The sequence below is a fragment of the Trichoderma ghanense genome, assembly GCF_004382785.1.
Source record: "Trichoderma ghanense strain CCMA-1212 chromosome Unknown scaffold_0, whole genome shotgun sequence".
Taxonomy (NCBI): Eukaryota; Fungi; Ascomycota; class Sordariomycetes; order Hypocreales; family Hypocreaceae; genus Trichoderma; species Trichoderma ghanense.
Window position 1 is genome coordinate 3,474,783 of NW_027395663.1, and position 18,773 is coordinate 3,493,555.

At 55.2% G+C, this 18,773-nt stretch overlaps 9 protein-coding genes across 9 annotated transcripts; 2 read left to right on the forward strand and 7 right to left on the reverse strand.

Annotated features, from left to right (window-relative positions):
* Positions 1 to 34: 34 nt before the first annotated feature.
* Positions 35 to 2,148, reverse strand: CCMA1212_001203 (Protein BZZ1; the record flags this gene model as incomplete). The annotated part of the gene is made up of 3 exons (XM_073698637.1): positions 35 to 1,592; positions 1,715 to 1,926; positions 2,104 to 2,148. Coding segments are annotated over 3 exons (1,815 nt in total), but the record flags the coding sequence as incomplete, so codon positions are not given.
* Positions 2,149 to 3,205: 1,057 nt separating this feature from the next.
* CCMA1212_001204 (uncharacterized protein) lies at positions 3,206 to 3,511 on the reverse strand (the record flags this gene model as incomplete). The annotated part of the gene is made up of 1 exon (XM_073698638.1): positions 3,206 to 3,511. The coding sequence occupies one exon, from the start codon at positions 3,509 to 3,511 to the stop codon at positions 3,206 to 3,208; it is 306 nt and encodes a 101-aa protein (XP_073563857.1).
* A 1,498-nt stretch (positions 3,512 to 5,009) lies between these two features.
* CCMA1212_001205 (uncharacterized protein) lies at positions 5,010 to 6,601 on the reverse strand (the record flags this gene model as incomplete). The annotated part of the gene is made up of 5 exons (XM_073698639.1): positions 5,010 to 5,177; positions 5,237 to 5,636; positions 5,692 to 5,858; positions 5,922 to 6,322; positions 6,385 to 6,601. The coding sequence occupies 5 exons, from the start codon at positions 6,599 to 6,601 to the stop codon at positions 5,010 to 5,012; spliced, it is 1,353 nt and encodes a 450-aa protein (XP_073563856.1).
* A 757-nt stretch (positions 6,602 to 7,358) lies between these two features.
* CCMA1212_001206 (60S acidic ribosomal protein P1) lies at positions 7,359 to 8,057 on the forward strand (the record flags this gene model as incomplete). Its single annotated transcript, XM_073698640.1, has 4 exons — positions 7,359 to 7,427; positions 7,618 to 7,692; positions 7,808 to 7,946; positions 8,011 to 8,057. 4 exons carry the CDS (start codon positions 7,359 to 7,361, stop codon positions 8,055 to 8,057), a joined length of 330 nt encoding a protein of 109 aa, XP_073563859.1.
* Positions 8,058 to 8,526: 469 nt separating this feature from the next.
* Positions 8,527 to 9,675, reverse strand: CCMA1212_001207 (uncharacterized protein; the record flags this gene model as incomplete). The annotated part of the gene is made up of 4 exons (XM_073698641.1): positions 8,527 to 9,036; positions 9,098 to 9,248; positions 9,300 to 9,519; positions 9,594 to 9,675. 4 exons carry the CDS (start codon positions 9,673 to 9,675, stop codon positions 8,527 to 8,529), a joined length of 963 nt encoding a protein of 320 aa, XP_073563858.1.
* Positions 9,676 to 10,859: 1,184 nt separating this feature from the next.
* Positions 10,860 to 12,167, forward strand: CCMA1212_001208 (uncharacterized protein; the record flags this gene model as incomplete). Its single annotated transcript, XM_073698642.1, has 7 exons — positions 10,860 to 10,910; positions 10,991 to 11,061; positions 11,173 to 11,195; positions 11,276 to 11,334; positions 11,395 to 11,510; positions 11,579 to 11,707; positions 11,769 to 12,167. Exons 1-7 carry the CDS (start codon positions 10,871 to 10,873, stop codon positions 12,165 to 12,167), a joined length of 837 nt encoding a protein of 278 aa, XP_073563541.1. The 5' UTR covers positions 10,860 to 10,870.
* A 1,114-nt stretch (positions 12,168 to 13,281) lies between these two features.
* CCMA1212_001209 (Sphingolipid delta) lies at positions 13,282 to 14,593 on the reverse strand (the record flags this gene model as incomplete). Its single annotated transcript, XM_073698643.1, has 4 exons — positions 13,282 to 13,950; positions 14,013 to 14,291; positions 14,352 to 14,407; positions 14,470 to 14,593. 4 exons carry the CDS (start codon positions 14,591 to 14,593, stop codon positions 13,282 to 13,284), a joined length of 1,128 nt encoding a protein of 375 aa, XP_073563540.1.
* A 1,295-nt stretch (positions 14,594 to 15,888) lies between these two features.
* CCMA1212_001210 (N amino acid transport system protein) lies at positions 15,889 to 17,579 on the reverse strand (the record flags this gene model as incomplete). The annotated part of the gene is made up of 3 exons (XM_073698644.1): positions 16,641 to 17,579; positions 16,229 to 16,581; positions 15,889 to 16,160 (listed from the first exon to the last, which is right to left on the reverse strand). The coding sequence occupies exons 1-3, from the start codon at positions 17,540 to 17,542 to the stop codon at positions 15,889 to 15,891; spliced, it is 1,527 nt and encodes a 508-aa protein (XP_073564004.1). The 5' UTR covers positions 17,543 to 17,579.
* Positions 17,580 to 18,415: 836 nt separating this feature from the next.
* Positions 18,416 to 18,574, reverse strand: CCMA1212_001211 (uncharacterized protein; the record flags this gene model as incomplete). The annotated part of the gene is made up of 1 exon (XM_073698645.1): positions 18,416 to 18,574. A coding segment is annotated over one exon (159 nt), but the record flags the coding sequence as incomplete, so codon positions are not given.
* Between the last annotated feature and the right edge of the window lie 199 nt (positions 18,575 to 18,773).

Consider the following 18,773-nt stretch of genomic DNA (forward strand, 5'->3'; position numbering starts at 1 on the left):
GGGGGGGAGGGGGGGGGAGAGGCTCCAACTTACCATCTGGTTCCAGCACCACTACTTCTTTGCCTTCCGCTACTGACAGCTCCCCGTCGCCGCCGGCGTCGAACTGGTACAGCATCTTGCCCTTCTTCTCCTCCCTTTCCAGAATTCCGTTCAAACTGCCCGCTGGCGGCTGTGAGATGTACGCCGTGGGAGGGGGCGCAATAACCCTGTTCCTCTTCACAGGAGCTGCAGCTGTGGGAGCCTTGGCCGCGGCCGTAACCGCCTTGGGAGCGGTCTCAGAGGGCGCGTCCTCCGATGGTGTCTGCGGCGCGGATACCACCGAGTGTCGCGAATGCGAGCTCACTGAAGTCATGGTGTTAGACCGAGTTAGACTCTCGTCGGAGACGTGGGATACTGCTGCCGGATCGGCCGCAAGAAGCCTGTTGGTAGCAGCCTGGCGCTCGGCCTTGAGCTTCTTCCGCTCTTCCTTGTTCTGCTCGCCGGGACAATCCGCGGGCACCTTCATCTCGCATTTGCTGTGGCACGTGTAGCCGCAGTCTCGGCAGTCGAACCCCTTCGCGCTTAGGCCCCATATGCGGTCTCCGCACAGGTCGCAGTTGGTGGGTATCTTGAACGTCTGGCTCTTGAAGTTGTGATTCTTGGCTCCCAGTGTCACGTCGCCCACTGCGCTTGTGATGGTGGTGGTTTCGACTTCGGCCGTGAGTCGCTTCTGGTCCGTGGCGATGAGATCCTCCTGCATGGCGAAGAGCGTGCGGATGACTTCGACCTCGTCCTTCTTCTCCTTGCCCTCCCGCACCCGCTTCTTGACCCCCTTCAAGGATTCCACCTCTCTGCGCTTCTTGTCCACCTCTCTCCGCAGTTCCCCCAGCTGGGCCTTGGATTTGGTGAGAACGTTGCGCAGGTAAATCTTGGCCATCTCGTCCACGACCATCAGGTCGTCGTCGTGCCAGACGGGGCTGGGCTCGAAAACCTTGTCCGGCGGCTCTTGGAAGGCTCCCATATTGTGGCGCATGTACATCATGGAATCCAGGTGCGGCAGGTTCCTCTGGATCTCCTTGCCCTGGTGCTCGATCAAGCCGTTGCTCTGTTGAAGCATGGCGCTCTCCAGTCGGGTCGCCACATCCCACAGAAAGTTGAGCTTCAGCGTCCGAAACTCGCTCAGATCCTGCAAGCTGTCCATGACCTCGGGGACATACTCGTGGTAGTACTTTTCCTTTTGCTTGTTGGTGACGTTGATGGCGATGAGGTAGGTGTTTTTGGCGTTGTTCATGTCCAACAGCTGCTGCTGGTAGGCGCTCTGTGCCTTGCTCTTATCATGGTGCGACTCGGTCTTCTTGCGCTTGCTCTCGAGGTCCTGGCACGTGGCGTCGTACTTTGTCTTGACCTTGCGCAGGTCGGCGTAGGAGGCATCGCGGCTGGCTTCCAGCTTTTCGGCGTAGTCGGCATGGCGCTTGCGCAGCTCCTCGAAGCGGGTGTTGTAAAACTTGAGAGGCTCGGCGACTTGGGATATGAGGCTGTTTGCATAGCGGTCGTGTTCGGAGGCGCGGGACTCGAGCGTCGTAAGCTGGGTGGACCAGGTCGTCAAGGAAGCGCTATTGGGGGGAAAGCACTGTCAGTATCACGGCGTCTTGGGCATTCACTCTCCGCTGATGCTCAGAAGTCTGCGCGCATCCACAGCTCCCTGAGTATCTTCCGCCGGGGATGTCGGTCTCACCTCTCGAGCGAACCAGGAGTCAAGGTCGGGGTGTCGCCAACGCTGAGCTGAGAGACCTTCTTATTCTTCTTCTCAAAGTACTTCTTGGCCAGCGCATCGAGCTTTGCGCTGTATTCCTTCTCGATGGCGGCGCGGTCGCGGTAAAACTGCTGGAGCTCGTCGAGCCAGGCGATGCCATGGCCGACCCAGGCGTTTGCCGCCTTGAAGCCATCCTGGGTAGTCTGTCAGCGCGGCGCCAGCAATCACAATGCCCTTTGCCTCTGTTTCCCCTCTTGTCTCTTCCTTCTTGTTCGAATCCTTCGTGTCTCTTTCTCTTATTCCCCCTTCGTCATGATCCTTTCTCAACTTCCTCCAAACGTGACCGTCTCACGCAAACTCAAGAGACGCACCTTTAGCTCTGCGCCAAAGGTGGGCACGGCGTCCACCTCGGCCATGATGGGAGGAGAGGCCACTGACAGTCTCGGGTCGGGGTGCAGACCATGTAAAGCCAGCGCCTAGGGATTCTCGCTGAAGCCGAGTCCGCTGCTCACGGCCAATGCTAGAAGAGACACAGAGGCCCGTCGTCTCGCGGTTGCGCAGCTTGTATCTGCTGGGACGTGGGGGAAGTCAGATTGGGAATATTGGGGGAAGAGGATGCGCGGCTTCTTGTCAGGTAAGGCGAGGCGCAGCTCTGGAACCTAACAATTGGAGGGCCGGCCAATGGATGAGTTGGTCAGGCAACTGGCAGGGGGTCTCCGGGGGCTTGCGGCGCTAAAACGCCGCAGCTGCACCGTTATACCGCCTGGGCGGCCCTCCGAAGGCGCCCCTAACGGCGACGGTGGACCACTGGCCCTTCTGTGCGGACCCCCTGCGAGCTGCTGGCGGTGCTACCCCGCCAATTCTTCAGCGAGACGCAACGGCAAAACGTGGCACTCAACGAAGTTGCAAGTCAGACGGGCTACGCCAACGGAGAAATAGTAGCCGGACAATGTCTGGTGCTCTTTGACAGCCTCAGCCTTATGTTGTTGGTAAGTGCATGCATCACGCTTGTCTCTAAGTGTCTGCAACTGTTTGAGATGGCGGTCATGACGCCGATGCAAGGAAGGAATCGGTATATGTGATTCGCTAACTCCGAAGATGTCGAAATCCCTGCCTCCCCCTGATCGAGGTGTTGGATGGGGGCTTTTCTTCCCGAATGCTGCACGTTCATGTACTCGTATAAACACAGAGCTGGCCATGGAATCCAAGAGTCTGTCCAGCAGCTGATTCCATCCATGTCTCTCATCATCACCATCCAGCACCAGACAACAGCCCGCAAAGCAGACGCTTGAATCGTCCTCCTCTCCATCACCGTTGCAGATCCAAGTCTATACAATCCGGCGCCGAAACCAGTGTCCGTCATAATGTGATCCTTCTCCAAAACCTCATCGCATCGTCTGGAGAAGCATCGTGGTATCCCGCCCATCATTCTTCATAAAAACCCATCCCCAAATCATCAATCCCTCCGCCGCCTCAGCGATTCGCCAGGTTCGAACCCGCAACCCTGCTCGGCACCACCATATGGCTCTCGACCCAGCACGACACCCCGTCCGGCGTGTCCCACCGCGCCGGCTCGATCGGCTGGATGTGGTACTTGTCGGGCCCCGTCGTCGGCGAGTCCTGCAGCAGGTCGATGCCCGCCTGCGCCGCCTGCCACAGGCAGTCCCGGTTGGCGTCCTGCAGCTCCTCGTAGACGCCCAGCACCGTCACCGTCACGCCGTCCTGGTGCAGGATGAGGTACACCCGCCGGTCGCGGTCGTGGGGGGCGCGGTATGCCATGCGGGATGGCTGCGTCTTGTCTGTCGATCGAGCACCCGCTTCTGTCGCCTTCTCTCTCTACCCTCCTGTCCGCGAGCCGCTTGGGGGGATTTCTGTAGGGTGCTATTGTTTTTGACGGGTTCGAGTTGCGATGATAATGATGGTGATGCTTCATCTCGGTTGACCTTGTCCAAGGCCAATATCAAGCACAGCGGTTCGTCATGATTTCCCCAGACTCTTCCACAGCAGTATGACGTAGGGCATAATCTTCCGGAGCAGCGCAGATCATCGACCGATCTGATTCTGTTGCCAGGCACATGGAATAGCGTCCAACTGCTCGTCAGGGCACTGCACTGCACACCGCCTAGAGCTTCTCCGTCTGTTCCATGCTTTCTTCGATTCGCCCGCGCATGGCGTTTCCTTGAGGTCATCGTTTGCCTTTGACCGTCCCTCCCAATTCGCCTCTAGCGCCCTTGATTGCTCAGGGATTGACATCCGATGCTCTGCGGCGACATTAACACAAGCTAAAACATTCAATCTAGCGTTTGAGCTGCTTCACCAGACTGCACGTGCTCCATCTGGACTGGACTCAACCGCCATAGGTAGTATCTACAAAACGGACAAGAACTTCCGGATCAAGTACCTAATGGACGACTTGATTCCATCCTGGTTAATCTTGGCTACTATCTAGATCACCCGTTACTAGCTCTCGATAGCCTCCTTACCTGCCTACCCGGAACCGCTGAGCTGACCCCCATGGCCAATCAGAGCAACCTCTTGCTTACACGGAGGACTCGCGGCAAGATGATTTGCACTTCTACAGATGTGTACTCGTACATCATCTCAAAGCCAACAACTAATCTTCTCCAGAGTAAATAGCAGATTCGAAATGCAAGATGGTAACGACTGCAGCCTAACGACTCTTTCACGTCCCACTGAATAGACTACTTTGCTGTGGCCCATCAGCAATAGCGATCCCGGGCCGATATTTGTGAAACATACCGCAATTCGAGGTCTCAGACTTTCTCAACTTCGAGTTGCCGAAAACATCAGATTTGTTTGACACCAAGAATAAATTCAAGAAAGACTTGATGAAGCTATGGACTGACACTGCCGTCCACTTAATCAGGCCCAAATCTATCCCTTCCAGTGCGGCTTCAGTCTTTCTCCCTCCAGCAAGCCGTCAGGAGAAGCATAAGTGATACAATAGCGGACAAGAAAAGCCAAAACTTGATTCAGCCCATGAAGACAGAGAGGGCGGTACAAAGGAACTCCACCCAGAATGGCAGTGATGTATTCAAAAATTCCCAAATTAGCCATCGTCCCATCAGCATAGCTGATCGAACACCATCGCTGGACGGCACCAATGTCTTCCAAGCCCATCAGGGGCAGTTGCCAGACCAAACATGATACATTACCGAAAAAAAAAAAAAAAGAGCCCACGAATGAACAAGGCAAGGGAAAACAATAATCCAAACCAGACACGGTGAGGCCATCGTCTCCTCCTTTGACATGTCATTTATTGGCCATCGGAATTGCTTGCTGTTGCCTCCTCTGCCGCAACCCTCAAGTCATAAGTGATGTCGAAGCATTCGGCAAGCAGCTCGCTTACGCTGCCTTGACCTTCGGGGATGTCGCCATTGACAACGAATTTACCGTCCACCCGCAGGTTATCGAGCGAGTTTAGCTATGGGCAGAGCGTTAGTTTAGGTAGTTGATGGTCCCCAGCCCCTTGGTAAATCATACCTTCATGCTGTAAGGATACAGTTCTCGAACAGAGGATACGCCGCCGCTGTCCCTCACTTCGAGAAGACACCTCTTGAGGGTCTGCAGCTGGTTGTAGACGGGCAGCAGAGCCTCAGAGACCGGCTCTGAGGCGAGGATGAAGGAGTAGATGTACGCGTAGCTTCGCCTAATCAGATACAACATTGTTCGTTGTGTGTACAGGTCGGCAGGTCGGCCCCTGTCGTCGTAAAAGTTTCCGTTCTGCCGGCTCTCGTCAATCTTGTCGAGCTGACGTTGGAAGTCGTACAGATCGGTCTCGCGAAGAGCCCAGGCTTGTGTCAAGGACAGCTTCTCCAGCTCGTTGCGAATAGCGACAAGCGTCTCGTATGTCGGGCGGAATTGCTCTGGCATGCTTCCTTTTCTGCACCCGTGTTAGTGAGATGGGCGAGCTCTGGAAACGCCTTTCATTTGCTCACCTCTCCAATACCATCTCTGACCACTTGAGGCAACGCTGGTACAGCTCCGCGATTTCCACAGACCCCCGAGGGACGTTCCCGTTTTCGTCGACAAATTGGCCATCTTTGCGCTTCTCTCCGATATCGAGAAGCTGCTTTTGAAGCTTTTGCACCTCGGCAGACGAGAACTATACCAGTCTAGAGTTAGCGATCCAGCTTGGTCACGGCTGAGAGCCATAAGGCATGCGCACTTTTGCTTTTGTGTTTGCCAACGAGATAGACCGCAGGATAGAAATAAGCTTCTCGTGCGTCGGAAGCAAAGGCTCTCCGATGCGACCTAATCGCTTCTGGAGGTTGTCCAGTGTAGCCAAGCACTTGGTTACCCTATTCGACAGGAGCTTGAGGAGATAGGGAGAGTTCTCGGCTTTGTGTTCGCTGGATCCGGCCTGCTTTATGCTGTTGGACAGGTTCGTCAATGTGGACTGGATGCTCTCGAGGTCCTTGGCTGAGTAGAGGTCGGCTTCGGTCAAATGGTCAAGCAGCCTCTTGATTGTAGAAGTGAGGGCGTAGTTTGCGGGTAACTCATTGTTGCGTCCGATTGTGAGGTAGAAAAGGGAGAGAAGCTGGAAGCAGCTTTCCAGGATTTTGTCAACTGTTGCAGCATGCACTTTAGTAATTGACCGTCTCTCATGGTTCGCGGCAGGCTGGACACACGTCTGTTCTCCTCCTTGTTCCCCGTCTCGGTACGGATCTCGTCCAGCTCCTTGACCCTGCTGATGGTCTCATCGTATAGAGGTATGACATCCTGGCTGCGAATGTACGTTGTGCGGTCCTGCTTCAGCAGCAGCAGCTTGTCGCGAATGACGACGAGGCTGTCGAGAACGGCCTGTTCCCGGGCATCCTGCGGCAAAGGGACGGCTGGTGTATCCATAGTTGTGGGCGAGGCGGTGAGGGCCGATATAGGTCAGAGATAGGAAAGATGGCGAGTCAAATCTGGCTGATTATTCGAGGGCGGCGAAAGGAGGTTGTCGTTCTCTCCTGCTTCCAGTGCTTCCGGGAGTGACGATGCAGAGTGTGGCTGGTTTCGGGTTTCGTCGGCCAATTGAGAGGCTCTGGACAGATCATCTGATGATCGCTCAGGGGGATTGGCAGCGCAAGTTCAGCGGCAGCCGGCGATCAAGCTGCTGGCAGATGCACGTACGGGATACAAAGCGAGACTCTCGCGAGGCGCAAGCAACCAACAATGCGAAGCAGGACGAGTCGCGATACTGCCGGTCTTGCTTCAATGCAGAAGATGGTGGGGAAACTTCAGCTCAAGGTGGGGTGGCGTCTCGACTGTGTTTGGATGCCACTGGGCGAGTGACGACGTTGCGCATCGGGGCGGGAACTTTGGCTGCAGCTGAGACACGGTCGCTGATTGGCTCGCTGGATGCATTGCCTTGAACCAATCAGCGAAAGCGAAAGGCCCGCTTGCGGCGACCGCCTAGAAAAAGCCGGCACGCGGAGAAACCATTTCGCCCTGCGCTTTAGGTCTTCAAGCCCTCCAACCCGCGAAATTTCGACCAGGGTAATTTTTTGTGGTCCCCGCGAACTGCCTTTTGTGGTTGAGAATTGAATTGTCCAAACCACAGCTCTTCTCCCGTGCAGACTTGACATCTTCCCATATCCGCACAGACAAACCGCACACAATGTCTACCGCCGAGCTCGCCTCTTCCTACGCGGCCCTGATCCTTGCCGACGATGGCATTGAGATCACCGTGAGTGCCCTCTTTTTTTCCAGAAATTCCGTCTCGTCGTCTTGTTCCGGGGTTTGGTGGCGCAGAAGAGGGAAGGGGAGGAAGACATCAGTTGTGCCCCGCGCGCGCAGGACGAAGAGAGAGAGAGAGAGACGGAACGAACGTGTGGGAGTCGTTGTGTGCTAATATGCGACATGTTTCGAATTTCTAGGCCGACAAGCTCCAGACCCTGATCTCGGCCGCCAAGGTCGAGGTTGAGCCCATCTGGACCTCAATCTTCGCCAAGGTACGAATTCCAACCGACCGCCAGCCCCTGGCAGAACCGGCTTAACGAAGTCGAAATCTTATCAAAAAATAATCGAAAGAATTTGGTCGCTGACGAGTGATGGTTCGACAAATAGGCTCTGGAGGGCAAGGACATCAAGGACCTCCTGGTCAACGTCGGCTCCGGCGGCGCTGCTGCTGCCCCCGGCGCTGCCGCCGCTGGTGGTGCCGCTGCCGCCGCCGATGCGCCCGCCGAGGAGGAGAAGAAGGAGGAGGGTGCGTGCCGACCGCTCCACGATAACCCGGGCCCGAGAGTCATTGTGCTAACGCGTTTCTGCAGAGAAGGAGGAGTCCGACGAGGACATGGGCTTCGGCCTCTTCGACTAAACAGCCAGCACGATCTGTTGCGGCGACTGTTTTTTCTCTTGCTTCTTTGTACTTCAACTGCATGGCACTTCGGGGTCTTTATACACATCGATGGATGCATACAGGATGGAGTGGGCGCCTATATCCTGCGTCCTGGGCAGAGTAGCTTCGTTCATAAGGATAATATGATGAATGCTCTCACACGACGGAGTTCACGCGGGGAAGGGACAAATGGTCAAATAAATGACTCGGGAAGAATAAAAAGAAATCTTTTGACATTTTTGGGCTTCTCTGCACACGCCTCGCTATGCTGTGAAGGCGCGACATGAGCAACGCACCTGAGACTGTGTGTTCGTGATGGTGGGCGCCATGTTCATCTACTGACAAGAGCGCTCGAAAGTCGATTCATGACTCAAGATGATCAATGTGACGCGCCCCACGTCGCTCAGAGCCTCTAGGTTGTTCTCATAACCAAAGACCAAAACGAGTCCTATTTTACAATGAGCACAGCGGAAGGCACAAGTCCGGCCTCCTTGAGCGTCTTGGACATGTCCACATCCCCCTGGAACGTCTTCCTGGGAAACGTCATCGTAAACGTCGTCACCGGCTTACCAATCTCGCCCTCCAACTGCTGCGCAAGCTCAAACAGCGTCGTCTCCGCCGGCAGCGTCTTCATGACGTTTCCAGCATCCGTCTGCAGCTTCAACTTTGCCTCTGTGTGATCTGCCTTGGGCCGTGGGGGCGCGGCAGCGGGAGCAGCGGCGGCGGAAGTAGATGAGGCAGCGGCCTCGGGAGCTCTGCCTTCGCGAGCGGCCTTTGCCTCTTCGGCCTTGCGGCGGCGTTCGGCCCTGTCTTCTTCAATCTTGGCCTTGATGCGCTTCTTGGCCTCGGCCTCTTCAAGCTTCTCTCGTTTCTTCTGCATGGCTTCCTTGATTTGCTCTTTGCGCGCGAGCTCCTCCTTTGCTTCCTGAGATTCCTTTGTAGACTTTTGTCTTATTTTCTAAGTGACGTATTAGAAACATGGTTAGATAGGTAGAATGGGGGAGCGGAGTAAAAATCACCTCGTTGCGCTTGGCATCCTCCTTGTCCTGCTCTGCCTGGGAAGCCTTCTTCGCCTTGAGTCGTTCTCTCAGCTCGGCAAGCTTCGCCTTCTTCTCCTCCTCAGTCAAGGGCGCAATCTCCTCTGTTGACTCGGAGAAGTCTGTGTGCTCGCTATTACAGCATTAGTCGTAATCCATGCTTCAAGTGGGCAATATGTCTTACGTCTTGGTGGCATGGTAGCTGGCGAGATCCTGGTTCCTGAACCGCTTCCCGCACTCGTTGCAGACAAGGGATTTGGCGGACTCGCCCGACTCCAGCGCGGCAATCTTGGCCTTGGTCTCGTCCTCGTCCTCTTCGTCGTCTTTCGCCGCGGCCTGAGCAGCCTGGATCTCCTCCAGCGACTTGTCCTGGTTGTCTTCTAGCCACTGCAGGGCTCCCTGCACTGCGGGTTGTAAAGACACGTGTGAGATGGATGACGGGAGATGCTGGGAAATGTCACGGAAAGAGCCAACTCACATCCTCCGGACTTCTTGACGGCGAGCTCAGCACGAGCTCGCTCGAAGCCCATGTCGATGAGAGTATCCAGGTCGGAAGCCATCTCGTGTCTGATTCGCTTGTTGTTTGAACTGTGAGATTCGGAGAAGAGGGATGGGGTGTGAAGTGATGAAAGTATAGTAGAAGCTGGAGGCGTGAGGTGATGAGGGAGTGTGGGGTCGAGTCTCGACCTCCGACTGGGTATCACGAGTCTGGCAGTGGAGCTGCTGTAGAGGTATAGATGACGAAGGTGCAAGGGAAAAGGTGGAAATTGAAATAGAATTGTTCAAGAAGCTCAGAAGTAAGGTAGCTTAAGTAATGACTAGGTAACACAACTGATGGGGCTTTTCCGAGCTCTGAAGTTCAGGTTACTGAAGCTCTCCGTCTTAGGTACCAACAGCTACGTAAGATGGCGTCAACGCTACAACACCTCATGCTTACAGTATAGTCTCCAAAAGGCAACCCAGAGCAAATCAATGCCTTACTGTAAACAACACTCCAGCTTATTGAAGTAGCACTTGCTCACAGTAACTACGACTTGCAGGCATATCAGCTTACCAGTTGTTTGTTACTCGGAGCTACCTAGCTCAACCATCAATTATCACAGGACGCAAGGGAAAAATAAAGAGCATATGACCTGCCATCATATGAACACCCAGCTTCTTCAGCACTCCCCTAGCGTTTCGTCCTTTTCACACGTGCTCCATTGCCGGATGCCTCCAACGCCTCTTCTGAAATGTTGAATCAAGCCCTCAAGTCTCGTTCCATGCAATTTAATCGCCTGTAGCGTGCCCAACAGCCGTCGAGTCTCATCGCTTCTCCTGCACGGGACCCCAGAGACCCTGAGCCGGCTTAGTCATGCCGCCATCATTCAGGCCAGCTCAGCCTCGCCAGCCAATCTCGATACAGGGGCCAGAGCCATCAATCACGCCTCCAGATTCTCTTCTTTGTAATCAAACAACAGCTGTCCGTCCTCTCAATCCACGCTTCCTCGTCCGCCGCTCTTGTGTTCGATTACTCTCTAGGCAACGAACCTTTTCCTCTGCCCCTTTGATACTCGTTATCCGCATCCCTTTTCTGTAGCCAAGCTTCATTCCTGGTCCCGCCGCGTCTCCCCGCTGGAGCAGCGCCATCGATCTAAACACGACATCATCTTTGCATCTCCAGCTCGTGCCCCCCCCCCCCCCCCCCAGAATCGAATCGCCCTTCGGCCTCGAACCTAGCTCGGCTCTAGCCTCGTCTCTGCAGTTTCAGTCGTCATGTCGGTCGAAATTGAGCCTCTCGAGCTGTCCTTTCGGCGTATGTTGTCCTTTTCCGCCCCAGCGGCCATGACGGCATTTCCGAGCGAGAACATCCATTGACGGACTGGCAATGCACAGGGCCCTTCACCGTCGAGGTCGCGCAGATCCTCAAGATCAAGAACCCTAGCTCATCGCCCTTGGCCTTCAAGGTCTGTCGTGATCCCGACCTGCCACGTATGGCTTCTGCCGTCGTCGCCCACGACTGCACTTGCTTGTGGATACCTCCTATCTCATCTTAATCCCTGCTAACGTCCCTTAAGGTGAAAACGACGGCTCCCAAGCAGTACGAATGACCTCGTTGTTGCGATTCCACGGCCACCATGTCCACAAGGCGATCTAACCTCCCTTTTTTCTCGTGAATAGGTATTGCGTTCGACCGAATGCGGGCCGTATCGAGCCTGGCCAGGACTTTGATGTCACGGGTGCGTTGGGTCGCGACAAGGCAGCAATAGGTATCGCATGACGGCTGACACCCAGCATAGTCCTTCTGCAGGCGATGAAGTCTGATCCCCCGCTGGACGCAAAGTGCAGAGACAAGTTCCTCGTCCAATCGGCCCCCATTACTGCAGACAAGGAGTTTGCCAGCATTGCGTCAGTGGTGAGTCTCCACGTGCCCTGGCTCCCGGTCCTCCTCGGACACACGCACTGACCGCGACGCACGTGCAGCTCGAGACGACCGACAAGGCGTCCATCTCCGAACGAAAGATCCGAGTCAACTGGCTACCTGCAGGTGACAGCCCTGATCATGGCCCAACCGCCATCTCGACGCCCAGCAAGCCAACCACGGTGAATGGGGTTCGTATAGATTGTCCGCTGGGAAATAACTTGCGTGTAGCTGACAGAGGTTCGCCCCAAGTCGTACGAGACTCCCGAGCCGACTCGACCCTATTCTTCCCCCAGTGCTGCCGACACCTCAAACGCCGCGCCGCCCCCCTACGTTAACGAGGCCAACGATGACGATGACTCCCGACCGCAGACCGCCAAGTCGGCCGCTTCCAAGACTGCCTCCGCCGTCGCCAGCACGGTCCAAACGGGTGTTGAAGAGTTCAAGGCCAAGATTGCTCAGCTGGAAGCCGAATTGGCCAACTACAAGAACAGCGGCCTTCGACAGCGCAACGTCAAGGGCGGCGAGAGCGAGAAGAGCGCGGGCGCAGCCCTCGCCCAGCAACCTAAGCAAGTCGTCGAGGGCGTGCCTGTCAAGATTGTGGCCATCTTGTGCCTCATCAGCTTCCTTCTTGCCTACGTCTTCTTCTAAGCTCTGGTTGATATGGAGCGGCAGACTGTCCTGCAGTCAATAGGATGAAGAGTAAGTAGTACCACAAATTACGACCTGGGAGTTGGAGGAGCTTGTTCTTTTATGCCACGGCAACCTGGATCCGAGGCATATCACAGCAGCAACCGGCAACGATTAGCCCATCACGAGACCCAAACCGTCCTGTGGGCATAGCATCATCATGCATACGATGGAAAGTGGCGGGGCGCATTTTTTTGTCACGGAGGTGTCTGTACGAAGAGAAAATTGTGTATGCGTGTCTCTGTTGTGTGTGTGGCAGTACCTAGACGATGACAAGGGGGGGCTGGCGAAGTTGTTCAGTCTCCTCGCGCACACACAAGGAGAGACCTGGGTGTTGGAAACAGGGCTGTTGCTTGTTGGACTCTTTGACTCTTTTTTCGGAGCAAGTCCTCATGGGTGCGCAGTTCTCTGTACTGTAACTGTTTACTTTGTCTTGTTCCTTTTGCTTGCTACCTCATTCTGGCAGTAGTTTCGTTTCTAGTATTTGATAGGCGTGTCTTTATTCCCTTTGTATTTCCCTTTGCCTCATTATATGTTTTCCCCCCCTTTTTCCTGTTTGTGCATCAGGGCTACTGCAATTACCTGTTTGGTTCTTTCTGCGTGTTGGTTACCCTGGATGATAATGGTTGCAAGTGAGCGTGCCTCTAGGCAAGGTACGCAGTTCGGGTAGGATGGGAAATAAAATCGTTAGGTTGATATCTGACATGGTTTTCATCATACTGCGATCAAACGGTTATAGCAATTCTGTCCGCATACCTCGGGTAGGTATGCAACGTTCACCATCTCCCCACAGGCATCTCTTTCGGCCCCAATCTTGAAAGGCGTGATATCCATGCAGGCTCCGTGACCGATAGCTCTGCATTTCATTTTCACTCCCGTTTACCAAATATCGAAAAGGTACTGGAGGCCTTGCCCTTTTTTTTGTGACACCGCAAAGGAACTAGAACACAAAGAAAGAAAAGGTTCATGTACAAGCTTTAGCCTTCTAGGACTGACACTTGTCTACTCTACCTTACTCTACTGTAAAAGGGAAACAAACATGAAATTTTACCCTCTCAACACCGCTCTGTTTTTTTCAAGCCTCCACCTCGGATTGCTTCCACTTGACCGCGCCGCCCACAATCCGGCCGCCATTCTTCCTCTTGACGCGGCACGTAATGCCCACGTTCTCGTCCCAGATGAACCGCCAAATGGCATACACCCAGCTCTCGTGGCGCGGCAGGTCCTCGTAAAACTCCCTGGCAATGTCATACACGGCGTGCAGCCTCGTCCACGGAATGGCCGGGAAGTCGTGGTGCTCGTTGTGCAGGCCGACGTTGTACGTGAGGACGTTGAGGGGCCCGTAGTAGGAAAAGGTCTCGGGGACGGGGACCTTGTTGTCCGGGTCGCGCTGGGTCGGGGTGACGGTCTCGTAGACGTAGTGCTCGGCGATGAAGTGGCCGGCGAGGGGGTGCAGGCTGCCGGCCAGGAAGGAGGAGAGCAGCAGGTAGAGGAGGGCGTTGGGGGAGGCGAGGTGGACGAGGAGGGCGTCGAAGGAGAGCTGGACGACGACGTTGAGGAGGTGCACCCAGGTCAGGGGGATGCGGTAGACGGCCATGGGGCGGATGGCGTAGAAGAAGATTTGGAACGTGCAGAAGAAGGCCTTGCCGAAGATGGAGTCGAGGACGAAGGCTTCCAGGGCGGTGGGGAGGTCCGTGTCGAGGCCGTCCACGCCGAGGGACTTGTGGTGGGTGAGGTGATATGGCTGCGAGGAGTCAGTATGCTTGTCCCTGCTCCAGACCAAGAGAAGAGATGGGATAAACGTACCCTGAACGAAGCACTATAAGGAATGCCAATGGGGAGATTGGCAAAGATGGCAAGCAGCCGGTTGGCGAGGGGGCTCCTAAAGGCCAAGTTGTGCGAGATCTCGTGGATGGCGAGGAACAGGTTCTGGTTCGCCGTGGCGCCGAAGACGTACGCGACGGCCCAGAACTTCCAGGACCAGAAGGGCGTGGACTGCAGCGCGTAGGCGAGGAAGACCTGCAGGCCGACGACGCCGGCGACGACGTATTTGGTCAGGGGTTCGGGGCCGCAGAGCTTGAGGACCTGTGTGCATGGTGCGTTTGTTAGCAAATTGTCTGGTGTTTTGCTTGGTGAGGTCGGGACGTCGGTTTGCTTGAGGAGAGGAAGAGAGCTGTGTGTCTTTTGGATCGATGGGAGCGCTGGGGAGAGAGAGGGTGTCTTGCCTCGGGATGGGCCTTGATAATGGCCAGACGCCGCGTACGGTGCGGCTCCTCGGTGTAGGTCCAGAAGAAATCATGCTGCTTGTCGTCGTTTGTTGCAGCAGAAGCAGAAGCAGCCGGGGGTTTGGCCTCTTTGACGGCCGTCGTCGCGGCTGACCGAGCCATGAGGGGCAAAGCAATTGTGGCAGATGCTAGGCAAGTAGGTTTTTCGGTTTCGTTTCAATTGAAGCTGTTCTATATCGAGACAATTGTCAGGGAAAAGGAGGTGGAAAGAAGAGCCAATTGATGATGGTTCAAAGTCCAAGCTGTTGAAGGAGAGAGAGGCGGAATGTCAAGGACGAGAGTCTGGCGGTCGTTCTGTTGGCCCCATTCTGGGCGATCTGGCTGAGTCGAGCTACTAAAAGTTGAAGTGGGCTGTTTCGGAGGCAAATTGGGCAACAAACAAAACAAAGGCGGTGGGTGTCCCTCTTGCTTGCTGCTGCTGCTTATCTTATCTTAGTAGCAATTGCCTAGCTTGGCAGTTAGAGGATGGATGAATAGACGCAGGGACCGCGCGTTCAATGGGGATTCTGCGAAACAATGCGGTTCCAGGGGCGGGTTTCAGTGCATTGAGAGGCCCTGAAGTGGCTCGTTTGCGGGGGGGCTTTTAGTGGTGCTTGGAGGGGGTGGAGAGTGTTGGAGGGGCCTGAGCTGTGACGGCTTGGTGATGAGGGGGTTGTAGGAATGTGAGTTGGGAGAGAAAAACTGAGAGAAAATGATGATGATTGATCGAGGTGATTTATCAATCATGGGAATGGCCATCGTACTTTTGAACTGGGGATATAGTACCTAGTGATGCAGCTGTAACAGGCAAGAAGACATGTACTTGAGGAAGTAGCTGGTATCATCGCACCAGGCTATCCGAGCGTCCATCGCAATGCAGAAATGAATACCCGGGAGCAGATCTCGGGATGTCGGTCGCAACAAGTATAGCCAAGTTGGTCAATGGGGGAAAGATGTAGAGATGAAGAGATTGGCACTCGTGGATTTATACGATCAAGGAAATTCCAACAATTTCATACAGCGCATCTAAGGAAAAATTCACCTGCATACTTGGGACTACACATACATGGAACGCAAAGGCAATCTACAATCCCGAGGTCAAAGGTGCGCTACATCTACAAGATCAGTCAGTGGTCAGTGTAGTAGAAAATAGGGAAAATGCCGTGCAACTCTGCAGGACTTTGCATCGTTCTCTCCGACAAATGGCTCCATCGCGAGAGATGTGGTATTTCAACTCTTCCGCCCCTTGTACTCCAACCCGTGGCTCACCCATATGCACACCACGAAAATGTCCAAGTGCTATGTGCTTTTTGTACACGTCCCAACGCCAGTCTCGTCATCCTCTACCAACTCCCCTCGTCCCCTGGTCTTGACTCTATAATCATCTCCTCCTGGGTATATGTATATCTTTCATGACTTCATATTCCGTTGCTCTTGCAGGAAAACACGCCGTGCACCGTGCCGGCATCGAACGCATCAATGATGCCCTGTACACTGGCATACGTGCCCACGGTCAGGAAGAAGATGCCAACGATGATGATGGCAATGTTGACGGCCGTTGAGAACGCCGAGACGAAGCCGTTGCGTTTCCGTCCCACCTGCTTGTCTGCGTTTCGCATGCGCAGGTACGCAACGCCCCAGAAGATGAAGCCGAACCAGCTGTCGAAGAGGGATGACATGACGGACAAGACTGGGCAAGAGAAAGTTAGGACTCGAACACACTAGTAGCTGTGTATAGAGGTGGAACGGAAAACTTACGTGATGAGAAAAAGGGAATGACCTGAGAGATGATGAAAGCAAACACCCAGGTGACAAGCAGGATGCCGGCCCAGCTCCCCCAGCCGACAAGGGTATGGCTGTTCAGGTGCACCGAGTTGCGAAACGCGCGGAAGAAGACGAAGCGGGCCGTCACGGAGGCGTACAGGCATCCGAGGAAGATGAGCGTGGGGATCATGAAGGAGAAGGAAACCTTCTTGTACAGCTCGTCCAACGATCCAAAGGCGGGAGCCGTAACGTATTGGTTGCCGGTGTAGGCGTAGATGACGCCGCCGACGATGGAGAAGACGATGATTTCGGCGATTGTGCAAGCCCACAGCGACTTGGGGAATTCCCTGAGTGACGGCCGAGTTAGTATATGGCGACAGACAAGGCTTTCAATCAGCAGACTTACCGAGGATCTCGCATCTCTGCGATAAAGCTTGGGAGAGTAATCTGGCCAATAAACGTATAGCTAATGTTGAGGAAGGCCGACATTCCATTGACAAACGTGGTGCTTCTGACGGGAATGGCCGTGACAAGCGGCGAGCCCAGCTTCTCGGTGAAACCCGCGGGCTTGTCCTGGATGCCCGCAAAGATGGTCGCCAGCACCACCGAGATGAAGGTGAAGAGGGCCGAGGCCGTGCCCAGCTTGGACATCATGCTGAACGTGCGAGGCAGCGATCCAATCAGGCAGATGATGGTCACCACGACGCCAAACTCGACGGTCCGGCACCCGCCAATGTTGTCGCTCGCCGTCATGGTGTTGAGGTACTCGGCGCCCACCAGAACGTGGAGCGCCTGGATGAAGGTGTTGTTGAGGACAAACATAACGGCGGTCCCCCACCACGCCCATTCCTTGCCCCAGAAGAGCATCTGGCCAATGTCGCACACGTCGCGCACCTCTGGATGCCGCAGGCAAAACTCCCACAGCACCAGACTCGTGTAGAGCACGATGCCGGCGACCACAACGGTCAGGATCAGGCCGGGCACTAGACCCAGCACGCTGTATGACCAGGGGAAGCTCATGATGGCCAGGCAGATGTACTCGCTGAAGAGCAGCGCGGCCGTCTTCTGCCACGAGCAGGTCCGGTACTGGATCGAGGTGCCATCTTCCGAGGCGAGCTGTCGGTTGAGGATGGCCTCGCTGGACTCTTCGCTCTCGGAGAGATCGTTCTGGAGGTAGGCGGGCAGCGGTGCTATCCGGGGGCCGACCCAGACATTGGGGCCGCCGAACATGGAGGCAAGCCGCGAGAAGCCACTCGAATGAGAGACCGTCGCCTCGAGGTCCTCGGGTGTCTTGAACTTCTCAGACATGGTTGCGACAGGAAGCGGGAAGCACACGTGTTGATCCCTCGAGAGAGGAACGGAGGTGTTCGAATGGAAACAGACCGGGGGGAGGAACAAAGAGATAGCAATGATATGCTCGCAACTCAAATCATGCTCCAGGCGAATCAACTCAAAACTCCAAGGTATGGGTAGAAGTAAAGCAGTAGTAGGATAGAAGCAGAGATGAAGAAAAAGAAGATGGAGCGTCGGGAGCAGCGAGGGCCCGAGATAAAAACGGCGATCTTTTCAGCGATCCTACCTCACCTGTGCGAGCATGTACATCCAAGTTCCCACCGTTTCTGGCCCAATGGATGACCTCGTGGGAAGGCGAAAAGCAGGGCAGTTCTTTGCAAGCAGAGTCCCCTAGCGCAGACCAGAGTCAGGGATCCCGCGAGCACGTCAACCGCGGCGGCCATCTCCAAACGACGAAATGGCCCCAATGTTCCCAACGAAGGGTCCCCGTATCTCCCAGCCAAGGACAAGGCAGCCAAGCAGCCTAGCAGCCGTTCCAGGTTGTGTCTTTACCACCACGATGACGTTATTCCGCCTCCACGATCTAGCGGGCTTGGGTTGAGGGTCTCCAGCCCGCCTCTGGAGCCCCTCAAGACGAGGCTTGTGGAGTCGCATCGCCCTCTAGCCCTTGGCCGAGCCTTGCTGGTGCCTTGCTCGAACATGCTCCGCAATGGGCTCTGCATAATTTGCCGACCGATCCGCTCTTTTGCTCCGTCCAGTGGATTTTGGGGGGCTTGCTTGTCGTCTCGGTCTGATGTGAGTATTTCGCAAACGGCCCTGTGCCGACTCGCGGGGCCTGCATTCCAGCCAATTGTACGGAGTACGGAGATGGCATTTAGCAGGATCAGACTACTGCAGATAGACTGCTTGCGTGCTCGAGTCGGCGGAATAACGCAAGGGACCAGAGGCTGGAGACGGGAAGGCCTTGATTGGGCGCCGCAGACGGGCTAAATTTTCGGTGGCTGTTTCAACGAAGCCTCTTGCGTGAGCGGCCAACACGTTCTTTCGACCAGGACTCGTGGCTCGCACTTGGTTCCTGGCTGGAATCGAGGCGTTTCCCCTTTCCTCTTCCCGTTCTCGCCACGGCAGTTCGCCCCTTGAGTAGGTCTTGTTGGATGGTCATTGTACGGTCATTGGTCGCCATCAGAATCTATAGATCTAGAAGGAAGAACGAGAAGTTCGAAGTTCTCGGGTCAGCCACTCGTCA